The sequence below is a fragment of the Cygnus olor genome, chromosome 1 (assembly GCF_009769625.2).
Source record: "Cygnus olor isolate bCygOlo1 chromosome 1, bCygOlo1.pri.v2, whole genome shotgun sequence".
NCBI lineage: Eukaryota > Metazoa > Chordata > Aves > Anseriformes > Anatidae > Cygnus > Cygnus olor.
Genome location: NC_049169.1, coordinates 177,216,358 through 177,236,544, shown reverse-complemented (window position 1 = coordinate 177,236,544; position 20,187 = coordinate 177,216,358). Strand labels below are relative to the sequence as shown.

Sequence of the window (20,187 nt, the reverse complement as noted above, 5' to 3'; positions counted from 1 at the left end):
ACAAAGTGATGAAGAGCCAAAGTGTTTGTATGGATGCATTTCAATATTCTTTCTAAACTTTAATAGGCAGTGCTGTGAATCCTAGTAGTAATAAAACCACATACTTTTAAAGAATTATTTCACATTAGTAACTTCTGTTTAATTTTTCTTCTAAGGAGTTGGACTAATACTTCTTTTTCTTCTGTTGATTCAGCTTTCAGTCTGTTGAATAAAAAGGCACTGTGACTTCAGTAATTTTAGTGGGGTATTTTGATGCTTAAGTCTCCCTTATAATGACTTCCGCTTCGCAACAAAATAGACTTTTTATAGGATTTTTTAAATGGTTTTCATGCTTTCTCTATACAGCACAATACAGTACAATGCTCAAAAGGAGATTGGGAAGACAAAAGTCCATTTCTTTGTCTTTGTTATGCCAAGAACATGCTGTGAAGGCTTAATTTGTACAGGTTATCCTCAGTTTTCACCGTGTGATAAGGCTGCGGGGCTACGTAAATGTAATGTTTGATGGTTATTTTTATTGGCAGCCAGATGTTGAAATCTGCAGTTGGTTATAATGGCCTGCAAAGGTAGGTGTTCTATTACTGCGTTTGCTAAAGTCTATCATCCATTTCTCTTATAATTTAAGTCTGAATAAGACTGCAAAGTCGCCGTATGTCATTTTAAATTTACATCTGTCATTACAGTCAGAATAAGTAGATGATAGGTCTTTTTGGTTTGGTTTTAAATGAATATGTAAAATATATAGGCTGTCAAGAAAGTGAACACAGGTGCATGAAGTAAAGTGAAGTTTAAGTAAATGGATTTAGGACTTCACAGGAAATTAATCTTGAGTATGTTTCTGACCCTAACAGTTTTAAAAAAGAAAATTGTATTTAATAATTAATTCCTCCAAACCCCTAATTTTACAGCGTTTTGAACTTCAAGACTCAAAAAGCCATTTGCGCCCAAGAAGGATTACAAAAGTAGAAAGTGTACCAGGAAACAAACCCTTCAAGGCTGATGTAACTGTCCAGATCGGTGAAAAGGAAGTGACATTCCAGGTAAGAATATATATATTCATAAAACTCTATTCTGTTTTCATAAACTTACTCAAGAATTTAACACTTACACTTGATACTGAAACTCATTTGCATTGAATATTTAATTTTTGGTAGTGTAACATTTTATATGTGCCCTCGTGTCCAAGAAGGCCAATGGTATCCTTGGGGTGCATTAGAAAGAGTATTGCCAACCAGACAAGAGAAGTTATCCTCCCACTCTGTTCAGCCCTGGTGAGGCCACACCTGGAGTACTGTGTCCAGTTCTGGGCTCCCCAGTCCAAGAGGGACATGGAGCCACAGGAGAGTGTCCAGCTGAGGGCTACGGAGATGATTAGTGGTCTGGAGCATCTCTCTTATGAGGAAAGGCTGAGAGAGCTGGGCCTGTTTAGCCTGGAGAAGAGAAGACTGAGAAGGGATCTTATCGATGTATATAAATGTCTGAAGAGATGGTGTCAAGACTATGGGATCGGAGTGGTGCCCAGTGTTAGGACGAGAAGCAATGGGCACAAACTCATACACAGGAAGTTCCATCTGAATATGAGGAAAAACTTACTTACTGTGAGGGTGATGGAGCACTGGAACAGGTTGCCCAGAGAGGTTGTGGAGTTTCCTTTTCTTGAGATATTCAAAACTTGCCTGGAAATGATGCTGTGCAGCATGCTCTAGATGACCCAGCTTGAGCAGGTGGGTTAGACTAGATGATCTCCAGAGGTCCCTTCCAACCTCAACCATTCTCTGATTTTATGATTTATTAGAAGAGCATGTAGATAAGCAATAAGATTATGGATAAGAAATATTTTATTTTTATATAAATGAATCACATGTAGGAAAGTACAAGCTTAAGTATATCATGATAAAACAAGTGCTGAAAAATGAATGAAAGGAAAATCTCTAATGCAATAAAAAAAGCAAGAAATTTAGAATAATAGAGTACTTGTGATGCTCTTGGTGCTGCTTTCCTTTTTTTCTTTAATAAAACAATAGTCTGTCTTTGTCTATACTTCAAATAAAATCTAATGAGTGCTTGGTAATGTTCTGACACAGGATGTTGGGAAAATGGAACAAAAGTAATCACATCAAATATGATTAGTTTGAGTTTCTTCCAAAGAAGTTTATGACCTGCTAGGTGGTGAAATGAGGTTCTATTCAGGAAACAGACACTGATCTAAAAACTTGAATTTAATGTTGAATCTAGAGGCTAGAGTGTCTCTAAAGAAGGTGAATTAGTGGGAGTTAGAAAGAGATTGTTTTAACATTGGTGAGGAATATCTTTAGAGAGTTTGTACCATGGCAATGAAAAGGGGAAGAGCAGCAAAGAGGAATTTGTCAGAAAAAATAGAATCTGTAGGGATCTGATTGGACTTTTTTCTGAGGGGAAGATTTTTGCTTTCATCTGACACGTAGATGATGCCTTCTGAAAATATGTCTGCACAGTGTCTCCTTGGGAACAGGAGGACATTAGGAGTTTGAAGATGAAACAGTTCCCAGTAGAACAAGAGGCAGAGTGAGTGTCTTAATGTGGAAGGTAATTGAATATTTTTACTCTCCAAAGGTCTGTAGCCCCTTCAGATTTTTGCAATACAAATTGTTCCTTCCCATTTGTTTTTCTCTGACAAGCAATAAACACTAGTGATTTTAATATTTTGTCTCCAGGACAAGCAGCCTCAAGTTCTTTGCACACCCCAGTGCCATAATCGAATTGGTTCATGTTTTCTTTTCTTTTTTTTTTTTTTTGTTTTCCATTAAGAATGGGAGTAGGAGATGTAGAGGAAGTTGTTTATTACAACTTATACAACATTATTTTTTTTCAGCAAAAGCTTTAGGTTTGATAATGACCATCATCTGCAAAATATTACAGTATTTTTGGGGAAGTGTAACTCAGTCCACACAAAGCCTAGAGCTATCACAATATATCTTATTTAGCATTTTGTTTTGTTTTGTTTTGTTTTCCTTATAGGTTCCAGCTGGGACTGGGATGTTAAAACAGCATTCTCAATCAGATGCTTTCGTAAGGACTTCCAGCCATGATCAGCTGTTGGCAGAAATGATGCAATCCCACATGGTTAAAGATATGTGTTTAATTGGAGGAAAAGTAAGAATTTAATTTTCTTTTTCCCTCCTTTCTCCATGTTCCTTACAATGTAATCTTTTTTTTTTTTTTTTTAACTCTTTAGGGCTGTGGCAAAACAGTTATCGCTAAGGAGTTTGCTGATATACTAGGATACAGCATAGAACCTATCATGCTGTATCAGGTAAGTAAACTATTGGCTGGTGATCATGCTGTAAATATGATCCAAAATATAACACACAGGCAGATTCTCTGTGTAATGTCATCTTCACATACAGCTGCAGCTTTTAAAATCACTGATAATCACCCATACACATTAAAAAATAAAAGAGGATAGAAAAGACTTCAAAGATAGCAAAGTTTTATGATCATCTTAGAGCATTTTTTTAGTTGGTTAGAATGCTCATCTAAAATAATCCCATCTTATTGTAGACCTAAACAGAGGGGGGGGTACTATTAATACATACATATATTAATACATATAATACATATTAATTCAACGTTATTACATATAGATTAGCCCCGATACTGTTTTACTTTCATTTTTTTGACTTCATTGGGAATACGAAAGAAAGATAGGTAACTTAAATGATTCTCCTTACGTTTTGTTTATTTATCGCAGTGATCTTTCTCTTAGCCACAAAGAACTGACGTTTCGTTTTGTGATTTGGCATGACTGAATGTCATAAAGAAAACTTTGTCTTCTGTGTCTTCTTTTCAGATCTTTTTTTTCTCTTTTTGAAGTATGTTTCCTGCCTTTAGACAAGAGTGATGACCTCTTGTAATTCATGCATATTGAAATTCTCTAGGATACCTATACTTTTTTCCTTTTTTTCCTTAGACTATTCAATTTTATAATGTATCACCATGATTACCACTAATTTTTATTGTTACAGAAGACAGCTTCTTTACTGTATTGAGAATATAAAAAGTTTTAAATCCTTCTCAGGAATTTTTTAAAGTTATTTTTCACATTCTGGAGGCTTAATCTTCAATTTTTTTATTAGTTTCTTCTACTGTCCATATCCTCTTACATGTTTATTTTTTTCTGATGCATATCACATGGAATTTTAAACAATATTGTAATTTCTGTGCCTTTCCTTTCTTTCTACATTTCTGTTTAGCCTGATGATTACAGTTGTGGTGGGACTGCACTGCAGTAGAGAAAATGGTGTTTACAAGTGATATATGCATATTACATTGAATTAATACTAATGCTGCTCATTATTTATCAGTGCTATAGCAAACAAACAGTAATCTTAAAGCTCTTAGCATATCTGTTCCTAATTTTTTTTATGTTGTGAAAGGGGCCTTAGTATATATGTAGCTTTAAAAATGAATTTTGGAGAGACATCTCATTTTTCATGAGACACACAGGCAGTTGACTTAGTTGCCTTAGAATGGCAGTTATGGGATAAAATGATGAGGAAGAAGAACTGGAGAAATCCTAAGGGCCTCCATGGGCTTTGAAGATGGTGACGAGGAACTAACTTATCATTGTAGCTGAGTTGGAGGAAGAAATTTACAGTAGTTGAAGAGGTAATGGCAGAGTGAACGTTTTTACTGAGTAAAATTTAAAAGTTCAGTATCTGCAAAGATAGAAAAAGCAGTAATGGTTCTAGAAAGGTTGGGCGTACAGATTGAGGGAATTCAGGTTTTTGGTGCTGTCAGATGTCTCAAGAGTATGATAAATGGGGAGTGGTGGGCCACTGCTATACATTTAGTGGGTTTTATTTTTATTTTTTTCCCTTGGTTTCATCCAGACAATACGTCAGACTGTCTCACAGCACCAGAGTTTTATGGAAACCCTGAAGTCTGTCCTGCTTAACAGTGATCTCTTGTAGGCAGTGGTCACTTGGTACTTGTTTGGAGAGTATTGTTCAGTCTTAGATCTTGATGAACTATAACTTCGTGACATAAATAGAAAAAAAATACGAGATTGAAAAGTGGAGTGACTGAACTTGCTTTTTACAGTAGGGATCATACATGTAAAGTTTTCTTCATAACCTCGAGGAATGAAACTGCTCTTAAATAAAATGTGAAGTCAAGGGCATTCCATGACCTTGTGAGCCAAAATGCACCAAATATGACTGCAAAGCAGTCAAAAGTCATAATAGGCAATGCTGTAGGGTAACACTAGTGTGAGATGTAACGCAATACATTGGTCTCTTTCTTCCCCTTCCTTTGCTTATTTAATTTTTTCCTGGGCAGCATGGAGACCTTCAAAGGAGGAAACAGCAGCTGATTTGGATTTACAGTGGCATGTGGGGAGAGAAGAGACGCTGACAAAAATGGGTGGTGACACTGAAGGGTTGAAACAGACAAAAAAAATAGAAAAGAGAGATATTAATTGTGATGAAAGAAGAAAAAGTCCATTTTATGTTTTCTTGAACTGGTGAGAAGCTCTCCAGATAGGATCCCAATGCTTTTCCTTCCCCAAGAATGCCTTCAGTTTATAAAAGTGCAGACTCAGAAATTGTCTGCATAAATGGAGCTCTTTTCTTATGCTTTAATGTGGCCAGTTGTGAGCAGATTTGGGATCCAATGCTACACAGCCCATCAGTGCAAGGTTGTGTTCATGGTAATATATTTGGCTTCCCAGCAGCACCTGTTACCCTGTGTACAGTTGTATGTTAAGACAGGTGCATAGCTTCTGGGTGAGAACTGTGTCATACTTCTCCCTGCACTTGTCCACATAAACACATTTGTAAATCATCTCAGCAAAATAACTTTTGCATATTGAGAAACCCACTTAAGGACAAGCACACCCTAACCCTTGTTTTTTGTTCACGGTGTGGTATTGGGTACTCACCAGCAAAATTAGGCAATTATTTGGTCCTACAAGCTTAAAAATATGGCCACTATTTTTCAACAGCCTGCCTTTAATTAGTATGGCTTCACTGAATAGGAGCAGAAGACTTCCTTTTTGGAGATGCATGATAGGAGGAGCTGATAATGAAATTGGTTACTTGCTAAACATCTTTCCTTCAGAGGATCTGTAATTCCTACTGAAATAAACTCTAGGTCAAGGATTTGAAGCACTTCCCACTGAAGTGAACCTTTCCTTTGGTTTCACCAGGATTTGATCAAATTAAAAGGGAAGAGGGTTTTCATAGAGAGGCTTTATGGTGATATGGAACATCGTTGCTAAGGTGAAAGAAAATAAGTATTTGTGAGCTCAATGTTCAGTATAAATTCATGTGTAGACATGTCTACAGAAGGTCCAAATGTGCGTCCATACGTATATCTATTTCCTACGTACAGTATCTTAGAAAATCTCAAAAGATTTTACAGGAAGCAGTGTGTAAAAAACAATTGATTGCAGCCGGGCTATGCATCTTCTGTTATATTCTAAGAATGCATTTGTTTTTGTACATGTCAGTGGCTTCGTACAGCAAAGTAGTAGCATAGGTTAATGACAGGAGCAATGTTAAATATTAATTCATACAGTAACTGACAATGAAGGCTATGAGAAGTTTTATGTAACAGATTTCTTTATTTTGCTTCAAACAACATCTTTCTGATTCTTTTGAGAGCGATCATATTGTGCTAAATACAGTTCTAAAGTGAAGGAGGCTTTTATTTGTGCTATAGTTCATGTTAATTTTCCAATAATTTCTATAGACACAAAAAATTTAGCAGGCACTTAGCTTTGGGTTGAAGAAACAGTAATTATTTTCTTAAAGAAATGAATTTTTCAATGTTGTATATATAATGTTTACTTTTATTTTTATTGTTTGATTCATCCTTTACATCCAAAGTTGATTTAAGGGCTTGAATAGTGTGAAAAGCCTTAGGTCTTTATATTGATTTCACAGAAAAATCTTGACAGCTTTTATGTTGTGAGGTTAGAATAGAATGTATCTAAACCAAGGATTCCTGAATGTTTTGAGCACATAGATCATCCCTAACAGTTGTCTCACCAAACAATTCCTGTCTAATTCGTGATCTCTGACATCCTTATACAGATTTCTGATTACATACAATCCTACGTAGGCAAATTCCTGCCAAAGAAACTCATCCTGATTAGGAAGGATTTGTTTTTAAGTTCTCCTAGTGCAGTTAAGGAACAGCAAATGAGAAGCAGCAGCCAGCTAGTTTCGTGTACTGTAGCTAGGAAACTTTTGTTTTAAATTGTTTAAAATAAAACATTTTACTTTTATTTTTATCTCTCCTAATTTTTTAGGGGGAAAAAAAAGCAATATTCAAAGTGATGTTACAACGATTTTCCATCAACTTGTTCTTCCTTTCTCTCTTCCACAGCAAAAGCAATCTTTTAAGCACATCACTCGTGTTTGTGTACTGTGATGTTTTTGTTTCTAGGATTTCTTTTTTTCTTTTTTTTTTGTATGACCTCATAATTTTGCTTTACAAATTCCTTCCAATTTTTTATTTGAGAAATATTAACAAAATGTGAGTCCAAATTGGCATGAAAAGCAGGAAACAGAGCTTTTTCACCTCGTAATTGCCAAGAACATGATTAGCACAGAGAACCATGAAAAATGGCTAAATGGGAGGCTTGGATTGCTATAGCTGCAAAAGGGAGGAAAGCAGTTACCCTGCTTGTTTTCTCTCCTGAACTTCCTTTTTTCCTGGTATATGAGGTATTGTAGAAAGTAACCAGTGCAATATAGCATATGCTGAGTTACAATGACTGTTACAAATGAAAATAAAAATTTTGTTTCATAAGGCAGTGTAATTTTGCAATTGCTTTGCTTAAGTGGTGGTGGTGGAGGAGTAGGGTTGGGTGAGGAAGTGATTCATACCTTTCTGTCATCTCCCCTCCAAAGGGAAGAATTTCTAGTGTTAGAATATTATTTTTTTTTATATCTCGTAATATTATAATATTATGTATTAAAAATTGATTTAGAGTAAATAAATAGAAGCAGTAAATCTTTGCCATTAAAAACGCATTTGATCTTGGAGGTCTTTTCCAACCTTAATGATTCTATGAAAACAAACCCCTTACAGAGCTTGAGCAAATGTTAAGTTAATGATGCTTCATTTCAGTGCATCACTGAACTGAACAGAATGCATCCATTTAAATAAAGATATAAATATTCATTTTATTTCAAAAAATATTTTGCAGCAAAATACACTTACGAGTTTATCTTGAGAAAACTAATGCGTGGTTCTCAAGCTGCTGGAATTACAGGTAGACAACATTGTGTACAGCATATTAGGCTCCTGATAATTCACATTGGATGCTGTTTCATGCCTATAGAGGTGAATTGTCAGAAGGTGTGTTAGTTGAATATTCAGTTATACAGCACTTACTAACTACGGAGTGCACGCTTCTGATACAAGTCCTAAAAATACTTACTTTTTTTCTCTGGCTTTCATTAAAAGTGGGTTTAGTCTAAGTCACTAACAGAACAGTAGAATGAACAAACAGTGCATTAAAAAACAGAAGTACAATAATAAAAACACTGTCTGTTTTTGTGCACCTAAATGTGTGGCTCTAAATTATACAAATGTAGAAGCACTGAAGGAATCAGACTTTGTCCTGTTATTTTAAGGCTTTTAAGGAAATGCAGAAAGAGGAAATGATTCAGGCCATATGATGTAATGTATTCTATTTTTATTCTTCAGAGGGTTTATAGTTGTGAAAAGGACATATGCAAAAGCTACAGCTACAATAGCAAATATTTTTCTCATCTGATTTTACGTTAAGTTCTGTTCACAGCACAGACTGAGGAAGGAATTTCATCTTTCAGGCCACAAAATTGCTATTACATCCTTGTTGCTGTAGTGCATACCTGTTGTAATGGAACATTCAAAATATTTGTACTGGAGGCTATACTAGATTTTGTCTTTGGTTGCAATTTATTCCCCAAGTCTTATTTTGTGATGCTCTACATACTTTTGGTATTTTGTTTGCTACTGGCTCCTTTCTTATCCTGTCCTTTCTTCTCTGACGCTTCTGCTGTATTTTTTTTTCCAAGAGGTGGAATGTCATGCTCTTTTGTGTTATGATGTTACTTTAGGATTAATGATGAAGTCTTTGCTCCTTCAGGTGATTTCTTCCATATAAAATGAATGACTCCTGTCCTGTTTGCTCCAGGTGTAACTTGCTGCCCCCTTCTGTACACAAAATTGTACAAGTTCTCATGAGCTCCCATTATATTTAAGGCAAAAAAAACCACCACACCACAAAACCAAAATAAAATAAAAAAGCCTTTTGTTCTAGTTTCAGAGAGGTCAATGAGGTGATACTGGCAAGTCTAGAACTTTCAAAGACTATTTAACATAACACGTGTGTGTATGTGTGTATGTTCGTGTGCGTGTGTGCATGTTTCTAATACTCTTTTGAAAAGTAATTGAAGATTTCCTGCTAATCTTCTTTGGGTATATTCTCAGGAAAAGCAGAATGTAGTTTTATAAGGAGAAAGCAGGTACTTGTAGAAGAATGCAATACAACATAAGTATATTCTTCTGATGAATTGACAGGACATGACAGCCAGAGATTTGCTACAGCAGAGGTATACTCTTCCTAATGGGGACACTGCTTGGAGACCATCGCCACTTGTTACTGCTGCCCTGGAAGGAAAGCTTGTTATTCTTGATGGCATTCATCGAATTAACCCTGGCACTCTAGCTGTACTTCAAAGGTCAGGATATGAGCATGGATAAGTTGCGTGCACGTGATCTGCTTACTGAACGCATGCCTGTTGAGAAATTAAGTTTCTTCTGGTGAATATGAGTTTGTAACTTCAAGAGTACTGTAAAAGTCAAGATGAGCAAGTTTGATAGAATATGTAACATTCAGTTTTAACATACATGAAAGCAGAAGCGATTCTTTCATGTTCTTTAGAAGTCCAATAACGTAGGAAATTTCAGCTCTCTGTAAATACAGCGTAGAAGTCTGAATTGAAGAATGATTTTACTCCACACTTATCATATCTAAAAATTAGTAATATTTGCACAATGATTTGAAAATGCAAGATGTCAGAAAATTTTTAAAATGCTTTGAATGCATTATGCTGCTAAATAAAATACAATCATTAGTTACATGTAAAAGCATTCTTTATTTTGATTGAAAAGAACTCCTTCTAAATATTATTTCACAATTCAGTAAAAAAATAAACTTCCCAGAAGCAGAAGTAGTAATATCAGATACTATGTTAATAATAATCTGTAACATCAGGTCAAATATTTCTTGTACTTTGTTTACCTGAGTTGTGTAATGTCATTCATAAACTTAAAGGACATAATTAGCTTTAAAAGCACGTTGTAGCAAAAACATTTTATGAATTCATTTATTGTATATATACAGAGGAGAGTAGGCAGAAGAGAGAATTATGGTAGCCTACTCTTTCTCTTTTTAAATCAGTTTATCTTTGCCTTCTGATTTTTCTTCGAACACATGCATGTGCTGTATTTACATACATATAATCAACTTCTGCATTAAAAAAAAAAAAAGCTGTCTATGTACATTACTCATTAAAATCAGCTGAAATATGTTGCTTCAGGAAACAAACCAGAAGTATATTACTTCATATCAGTATGACTAAATGACTGTTTAATGCCACTTAATCCAAAAGGTTTTTTTTTTATTTTCATTTTCTCATTATTTTCTACTTAAACCAGGTTTACTAACTGACTTTGCACTGAAACTATCTACTTATGCAAATTACTTTATCTTCACACCTGGATGCATCTTAAACTGCTATAACTTCTTTTTTACAATGAACTGTGTTAACTGAGGTAGCTTTTTTATATAAAAAAATATTAGTTGAAATAAATATTATAGAAGGAAATCAAAGGCTAGATAAAGCTTATTTTTTATTTTCAAACAGACTAATACATGACAGAGAACTGACCCTCTATGATGGCACCAGATTATTAAGGGAAGACAGGTATCAGAACTTAAAAGAAGAATTACAGATCACTGATGAGAAACTACAGGAAAGGTAAAGTGTTGGCTATGACTGTAGAATGTAAACAGTTTTTCATCCTGTAGAGAACTTAATCTCCTTTATTTTATTACAAAAACGTCTTGCAAAATGCTTCCCTCTTAAACTGATACCTCTTAATTGCTAAGAGGGCATACTTTAAACATCAGTTTCCTCATGAGGGTTTGTTGGTTGTTTTTTTTTTTTTGGATGAGAAGATTATATCCTGTTTAGAGTGCTCAAACTGAAAGAAAATCATTAAATATCCTTTAACAGAAGAGGTTAGAAATTGAAGAGAAATGTTAAGTACATAAAAATACAGATGTAAAAGAATATCATTCTTAATTTTGGAACATTTTATTAACAGCACCTGAAAATAAAGCTAAACTGAAATTAAATATAGCTTTTCGTTTTCTTCATTAACTAGAAAGCTGGTATTTAATTTACAACTAATATGGAGCAGGAAATCCTAAGGATGGGTTGGGACCCATTATGCTTATTCTTTTTGTTTCTTCACTTCCACTTGTCTGCTAGAAACATTCCACAGATAGAAAAGGTCTCTCTGATTGCCACTCTTGATACATAGTCAAACACTGATGACAAATTGCAGTTACTGGGAAAGATACTGTAGAGCGTACTCCAAGACAAATACAATCTAATATTCAAGCATATATGAAATAAGCAGTATATAAGAAGCTAAACATACTGTTTTTCTTAAATGGCTCAAATCTCTGAAAAAAACATTTGAAGTGTCAGATGACTGTGCTCACATTTACACTGTAAGATGTGTGTGCTCCCAAACTTTCAAGAGACATTCTCAGTTCTGGTAGGGATGCACTTGTGATGTGCAACCTCTTCATATGTACCACCCCCTGTTTCTCTTAATTGTCATGCTAAGTACAATTTTTTTTCTTTGATCTTCTTTGTAGTCTACCCTTTAGAAAAGTTGTTTTTCTTTTATTGCCTAGTAGTTTTGCTGTTTCTGTTTCCCCTTTGATCTAAAATACTGCACTGTTGAGTTTTGTGTTTTTGTTTTTTTTTTAAAGAACTTCATTTTAAATTTAAAGTCTTCTTGAGCATTTATTTGTTTATTTATTGGAAGATATGATGTAATCTAAGCCTGTTTGTTGCTACTTGTATACAGGCTGCTGCAGCCATACACCTAGCTAGATGGGCATTTCCTGCGTTTGTTTTATGAGTAAAGAACTATATATCAGGGAAGTGTTCATAAGGATTTTAAGCCCAAACTTTGAAAAGAGAAGCAAAAAAATCTCTAAGGATCCATCTTGGCATTTCATCCTTACTTTGCGTTCAACTTTGTACTTCAATATAGATCTACTGAAATATTGTGCACAGCTTTTTGCTACTTTGGGAGCCCCAAGAATCCTTTTTGGTGTTCCTCAGTAGAGTGTCCCCCTTGCCTTTTAGACCACAATGCATTGCTTTTACCTAGCCACTTTAATATTTTGCAACAGATTGCTTATTGTGAATTAGTAAGAACTGAATGACCTGTTTGACTGACCATGAACTTTCATTCTAAAAGGGGAGTGACTTGTCTTCACTCAACTGAAGACAAGCTAAAGTTGTGCAAAAATCTTGTCTGCTTCTTTGGGTTTGGCTGTGGTCTTCTTCAGCATCAGCGGACCACTCGTCTGTATGAGTGCTGTTCTGTTCAGCCCTCGAGGAATTGAAGGTGTTTCAGGACCTGATCCTTTACCTAATGTTTTTGGTCTGTTAATGTATTCTGAAAACATCACTACCTTTCACTTGCTCCGGGCCATGATGTCAGGAGTTGTTCTTCGATTCCAGTACTGCATGCCTCCCTGCTATTCCTCCTTTTCAGCAGCAGTTACCTGTCACTGGAAGCTCCAGTACCTTCCAGTGTCACAGAATGGCTGTGCAAAATGAGGTGTTCTTCCCAGACACCTTCTGATCAAATGTTATCTGGGTTCTGACAGCTGATTTAATCACAGTGCAAGAACAGGAAGGTGCAAACCATCTGTCATTCGCCTGCAAAAGATTGCCTTGTGGAAATAGTGTATAGAATACATTGTTCCTTGAATTTATGAGCAAATTGCCTGGGCAGTTTCTTCCAAGTCATGACGGGGAGTTGCTTTCCACATTGATGAGAAATACGGTGTATTTTGCTGTGTAATAATGGCTTCAACTGTCTTTCTGATGCTACAGTTACACAGAGAGAGTTTTATTTATCCAGATTTTCTGAAGTGGACTAAAGTAATTTCAGTACAATTGCTCTTTCCAAGGCCTGCAGAATATACATTGTCATTCCTGTTTCTGCTGGGACTTAATTTGGGTTGTTTTGCTGAGTGGCACGTGAAAACTTCTGTTACTCTTCCAATAAGGATTTTCCTGTGGAAAGTGGTTTCAACTTTATTTGAACCAGAATTCTTTTTTTTTCCTCCTAAATCTCGCTCATTCTGTTCTCAGACTTCAGTTCTCATTCATATATTGGAAATCAATATATGTTTTAAGTTTGGCACATAGAATACATATTTTAGAGTTAACAAATATTTTTTTCTTTTGTCATTAACATTTTAATTATCTACCTTATCCCACATGTTAAGGTAGCTCTTCTGAGAAACAATGGAAGAGCAAAACACATACTGAGGGGGTACATCAGTGATTTAGTGGAAGTGCATTGACAGAATTTTAAGTCTCTGAACAGTCAAGCAGGGCCTAAATGAAGTAGCTAAAAATAATCATAAATGGAGGAGATGAAAGAATAAGATAAAAAGGAGTATTTCTGAAGGACCAGGATTTGAAAAAGGCAAATGCCTCCTTAGGAGATCATTAGATTAGGGGAGGGCAGGATTTGGGGAAAAGCACTGACTGGGGATTGGAAGGTGGCTGTGATAGAGAACTGATACCTTACTGTTATCTTGAAGAGAAATAGAGGACATGAGGTACACATTCCTTTTTTCCTTTTTTATTTTTTTTTATTTTTTTATTTGATTAGGATCATCATTACTGTGCATGAGACAGTATGGTGTGGGGTTTCTCTCTTCTGGACTACTTGCAGTTATTCATAAAATACAGGAAATACAAAAAAACTAACTGTTCCTGTGTGTTGCCTCAATTAAAAACTCACAAATGAGGTGGCCAGATTGTAAGTTACATATATACAAATATATCTTTCATAATGGAAAAAAACAGCTGACGATGCTTTTTAGATTTTAATAGAAAGTCAGTTTTCAAATTCCATTCATAAAATACTATTTCCTGATAGATAAAAGGAGTACTGTTCTTAACCAAGGAGATAAAACTTCTGTAAACATTTTTTAGTCTGTGTTTATAAGAGGATTTGAAACACCTGAAGATTTTTCTGGTAAAAAATTGAGATGTTAATGGAGAAGTTCTAGGTTCTAGAACCTAGAAGTTCTTGCTGCCCTTTTCAGTGCAGCAAGATATATTTTTTACTAAACTTTCAAGTCCCTATATGAAAATGATAGTGAAAATAATACAAATATTTTTCACAGTTCTACTTCCTTTAATTTTTAGTTTTTCAACAGTAATAATACTCATAGATTTTGCAGTATTCTCCTTTTTATTCTACTACTACATATATCACTTAATGATAAATCAAGAGGTTCTTTTATTTTTTAAATAAAGGGATGGTATTTCAGATCGCAATATGGCCAAAGGAAATTACAAGCCTCTGTATACTGAATGTGAACAGTATTATACTAAAGAATGTGAAAGTGTTTCAACAATGGCAGTGTTATTAGCAATGTCAGACAAAGGGGAAATTATTACTTGCTGTTCAGATTTATTTTCACATTTTGCTGGTTTTAATACCATTTTTCATAAATCAAATTTCTGACAACTTCATTTAAAAGTATGACTACGTCTCTAAGAGCTAATAAAATAGATTCTTATTTTTAATTATTTTAATTATTGACTTTGAGTTACATGTTCACAGTTCATTTCATTACATTTCTGTATCTGTCACATCCACTAGCATTTTCCTGAGAAGGGCTTCAGACTGGTGGGTCAATAGCTCTAGCAGGAATGACAAGGGAAACTTGAGTATTTTTGTTTATAATTTAGGGAGAAGAGGGAAAAAAGAAAAGCTGCCCCTAAGAAAATGACAAATGGTCTAGATTATCTTAGAGGTCCTTTCCAACCTAAATGATTCTATGATAGAAGGAAATTACAGCTGTTGATTACTTGTTAGTTGAATTATTGTATAAGAAAGAATTCATTCATCCAGTGTGCATATCCAAGATTTCTGCGTAGATCTTCTTATGTAATGAATAATTACTTCTTTGAGACAGATGCTGTAGAGTTAGTATATGTGGCTTTTACAAGACGAGCAGTGAGGTGCTGGTTTGTCTTATGAGGCGGTCTTTTAACCTGTTTGGGTGGATAATCCTCCACCCATACCCCCAGCACACACAAAGATGATAAGGCTTTGGTGTGGTGGGCAGAAAGCCATCTATCACAAGAAAATCTAGAAATATGTATATAATAAGAATTGTTCAGAAGCTCATAACATATGTCTAGTTTTAATGCCCTGCGGGCAGTGTATTATTTTCCATGTGATTAAGTTGAAAGGCAACATATATAGTAGATGAGACAAATATAAAATGTGGCAGAAAGTGAATTTTGCAAGCAATGAATGTTCTTAACTGCTTACATTTTCTAGCTTTTACTTTGTTTTTTTTCTGTTTTTTTTTTTTTTTTCAGCTTAGTGGATTTCCAGATAAAGTAATGTGTTAAATTTAGAATATTGTGAAACTGAAGAAAAATAGCAAGGAAAAAATGATAGCTCATTTGTGATCCTAGCATTATTACAATTCCTAACTCATAATATTGTTTTTATTTTGAAAGAATGTGAAATTTATGAAACCATGCTACAGGAATAGACAACCAAACCTGGTTTGGTTTTGCAAGGTGGCATTAGGAATGCCATTCTGCATCTTTTTGGTTCTTTTGGAAACTTCACTTGCCTTGAACCATGTGTCAATAACAAGAAAATCCTTCCCTAAAATCATTCTGAGCAGTCTGCATTCTGATCTTCCTCTCAAGCAGTGGTGGTAATCCTTGGTTGGAATTAAACACTGATGTCAAAAGGACACGGATATTAGTACAAGCAAGCACTCTGCTATCTCTGTTATCAGTAAACGTTTAATAGAAGGAGGAAGGAATGGAGACTCTCTGCACTAATCCACTAACACCAGATTTTCCTACTGTGTTAGAGTTTCAATAATTCTAAAAGTGTTTTAGAAAAAGGTGTTTTTTTTAAAAAAAAAAGTTTTTAACAAGATCCATTTATTTGGCCTTCATCTGCAAAGAATACAAGATGTCAAAGATCTCTGTTTTATGAAATAAAGCTCCATATAGTAGCTTTATATTCTATTCCTTTAGGGACCTGGTCTGTAATACTGTGGAGCAACTTCGAAGCTCCTCAATTGCAATCATGGATGGTTGGAACTTTCATAGCATTGCAGGATCAGGTCATTTATGACATTTGTTTTAATAATACACTTACCTTGACATTTTTCAACATTTCAAACATCAGTCCAAACAATAGGCTTTTGAAGTAGCCAGGTAGTTGCATCCATGTTTACAAACTGGAAAGCTGCAGCAGGGGTGTTGTAATCTGTCAAAACCTAGAGTGTACCTCAGTAGCTTTAACTGATACAACCAAATTAGCTTGCCCTTACTTCATCTCCTTTCCTCCAGCTTCTCTGCATTCTGTCCCTGACTGTCCCCATCATGCTTTTTGAATTAGGCATTAATGTGGATGTGATACAAGAGAGATGTGTTTCCTTTACGATAGAAAGCTGACGGCTTTTTGTGCTCTTACGTATTGCAGATAGACCAGAATTGGTTCTGGGAATTTAGGTGATTATAGAAGGAGGTTTGTTTTTCTTCTTGGTAATGGGGGGAAAGGTGAGTCTGGAAATGTATGTATTTACCCTATCTAGGGATCATTTTCTTCTGTAATGAAGTTGGCCAATGTTCCCTGACCTCCTTTTATGCTTAGTGACAGTGACGTTCCTATTGGTTCCTCTTTCATGTGATGTTTTCAGACATCTATTTCTATTTTTATCAGTCAGGGAATAGCTTCTAGGCTTATGACTTTCAGCTGAGAATAACTCATGCCACACCCTGTGTTTGCTTTGATACAAGAGACTGTTTGCTGTAATGACTCTGTTGTATCACAATTTTATTGTTGTGACTAACAGATGAGCCTACTACACAGTAGATTTGATGATTTATATTTAATGGTCATATTGTGTCTTAGGATTTTCTTGCTTATATACCCTCATTTTCCCCCTCAGTTTAACCAGGAAGAATACTTGCCTCCAAAAGTTCCGATTTCAAATGTAATTTATATGGGGAATGGCTCATGATAACAGGCATATCTAACAATATAAGCCAATTCAATTTCACTTGCTTTTCTTTTTCCAAATTAGCATCTGCTATTTTAATAAGAGTACTGAAAAATTGATTGTTGTGAACAGCCCCTTCTTGCATAATTTGACTGTCTTTCATATCTGACTTGTTACTGTCTATTCTGTTACTTCAACAGATCATGAAGTTGTGCTGATGAATGAGTATGAATGAATTCCTAATCCAAAGAAATGATAATATTACATAGATAAGACAGGCAAAAGATGTGAAAAACCACCCAAGACAGATGCAGCAGTCTTCCACTGCCCTAACACATGCATCCAGCAGTGATATATTTAAGCTTGTGTTGGTTGCAGTAAGCTCCCGTTATCTTCCGTGGAATGAAATAGGCAGGCATTTAAGAGACTGTTACTCACCAAATCCTATAGTGTGAACTTTACACAGTGAATAGTGGATGTATTGCTACAAGAAGCTGTGGAGACAGATAGGATGATGAAGTTCAGAAAGGGATTAGACAAATCTATGGATAAAAGGGCATTAAAACAAATAAAGATCAATCCCTAATATCCTTGAATGCGTGATTGTGGGTGCTGGGAGAGTGTGAGGGGAATTAAGTGCTCACAGTAGTTTATCACATAAACCTTGAAAAAGGCTTCCCCAAGGAGCATCTCCAGCTGCCACCATCAGAGACAGAACATTTAGCTAGATGGATAGATTGAAGGACCCAGTAAGGCGTTTCTTAAATTCTTTAAATCTTAAGCAGCTATTTGAGGGACCTGTTTCCCCGTGCTGACTTGAAAATGAGTCAAAGGTGAGGTAACTGGCCTGGCCTTTGAAGCATAACTTTCCGAGATATTATGAAGTTGGGCGCATTAATCCCACCCCAACCAACTAGGTGTTTTTCTAGGGGCTGCAGAGAATGTCAGTAAGTTCCTGAAGTGTTACTAAATCCATCTGTTTGTGATATTAAGGCCAATCTTCACAGTTTTATCCTTTCTGTCAATCTAATTGAGTAGAAGAAATTCTCATTACTGCAGCTTCAGTAGATGTTGTTCCTTCCCTGATTTGCCTGTTAGACATACTGCTTTAGGTAAAGCACTTCTAAAAATCTTATCAAATTAGTGAGATGTGTCCATTTGAGATGTACAGACCAGTAAACAGTAGCCTAGTTGCTGGTATTTGCCCATCTTGAGACGTGCAGGTCATGTTGCAGATGAGAAGTAGAGACTGGGTACCCTTCTCAGTGCAGAGAAGTATGAGCAATTTATACAATTGTAAGTCATGTTATGCAGTCTTTGTCTTTTTTTATTTTTAATAAAGTTGCATTTGCAAATTATGACAAAAGACGTTGTGATATGGTTCAGTACACTAATATAATTCGTTTTTCATCTATTGTAAAAATAAAAATATTAAATTTGATATTCACTGCTTAGGTCAAGTAATGCATTTTTTAAAACTTGTTTTGCAGGTCTATCTTTCCAATACACCCCTCATTCAGAATAGTTGTCCTAGCAGAACCTCCGGTCATCGGAAGTAGTACCCAACAATGGCTGGGTCCAGAGTTTCTGACACTGTTTCTTTTTCATAATGTTCGATCTTTAAGCAAGAATGAAGAAATTCAAGTTATTAAGGAAATGGTAAGTATGTTCAGTATTTCAGGCACGTGCTGATTATTGTTTACTGAACATGGTTATTTGCTGTATAAAAATATTTAGCTATTCCACTCCCTATTTCAGTGTAGCACAAATGAGTCTTCATTTTCAAAGCCTGCTTATCTTTTAATGGTATTGGAATAAATTAGCATTCTTATAATGATATTAAATGATGCTGTAATAGAAGAACATTGTCAAAACTGTATTCCTTTTTCGGTGACATAAGCCAACTGCAGAAGGTGTATACTCATTGCATATATGCGTAGCTGTGTATGGAACTTAACCCATCGTGCAGTAAGATTAATACTGTTTTGGTTCAAGCAGATTCCAAATGTACCAAGTGCTGCTGTGGAGCAGTTGTTGTCTTTAACACACAAGCTTCGGGAGACGAATGATGCCACGGTGAGCACTCCCCTGCTCCCTCTTTTTTCCCCCAAAATTTGATTTCTCCTACTACGACTGTTTTGTTTGTTTTAAGAAAGGCTGGGTAAAGCTTGCTAGCTATAGTGTTATTTTAGAGGCTGCCTGATTGAAAACCAGCCCCAGAAAGTTACTGCTGGCAATTACTGCACCGTACACTGTAACTTCTTTGATTTTTATGTACGTTTTTAGAATCTGCATAAATAAAGCTTTCAGGAAATCGCCCAAATCCTAGAGAAGTAAGAAAAACACACACACTGTCAGTGGGCTTAGATATGTGGTTCACAATGAGAGACGCTCGAGGTACCTTTTGAATAGGTATGGAGATAATCATGTTTGTCCAAATATGTTTTGATTACTTCACTTTAGTCATTGGAACTTTGGTAGCTGAAATTATTGTGGCTTTTTCGGCAATGGAAACTATCCAGTCATTATAAAATGCCAGTGGGCAACAGCAAAGATAGGAATGTAAAAGGGATAGCTCCAGAATTCCTATCTGAGTTACTGCTACAGGTTATTCTATTAAAGCAGTTTTATCAAGAAAAATAAGTTCTGCTGACGTAGTAACCACAAAATTCTCTAAAAAGATAGTCAAATCTTGGTGAAAAGTAGAAGAAATCATTGCTATGGCAACTGGATGCTTTTAATGTAACTAAAATGTAAATCATTTTTAGTAGAATCCAGTGGTTTAACTGGTATGCAAATTGTAATCTGTTCTGCTTAGTTTGCAT

General features: G+C 35.4%; 1 protein-coding gene across 1 annotated transcript in view; it reads left to right on the top strand.

Annotated features, from left to right (window-relative positions):
* VWA8 (von Willebrand factor A domain containing 8) overlaps nucleotides 1–20,187 on the top strand; it is a 190,008-nt gene that overhangs the window by 46,150 nt on the left and 123,671 nt on the right. Inside the window, exons 10-16 of the mRNA XM_040541186.1 lie at nucleotides 909–1,040; nucleotides 2,998–3,132; nucleotides 3,215–3,292; nucleotides 9,559–9,719; nucleotides 10,908–11,021; nucleotides 18,853–19,021; nucleotides 19,361–19,438. Of these exons, the coding sequence (XP_040397120.1) occupies nucleotides 909–1,040; nucleotides 2,998–3,132; nucleotides 3,215–3,292; nucleotides 9,559–9,719; nucleotides 10,908–11,021; nucleotides 18,853–19,021; nucleotides 19,361–19,438 (867 nt within the window). The remainder of the gene's footprint in view (nucleotides 1–908; nucleotides 1,041–2,997; nucleotides 3,133–3,214; nucleotides 3,293–9,558; nucleotides 9,720–10,907; nucleotides 11,022–18,852; nucleotides 19,022–19,360; nucleotides 19,439–20,187) is intronic.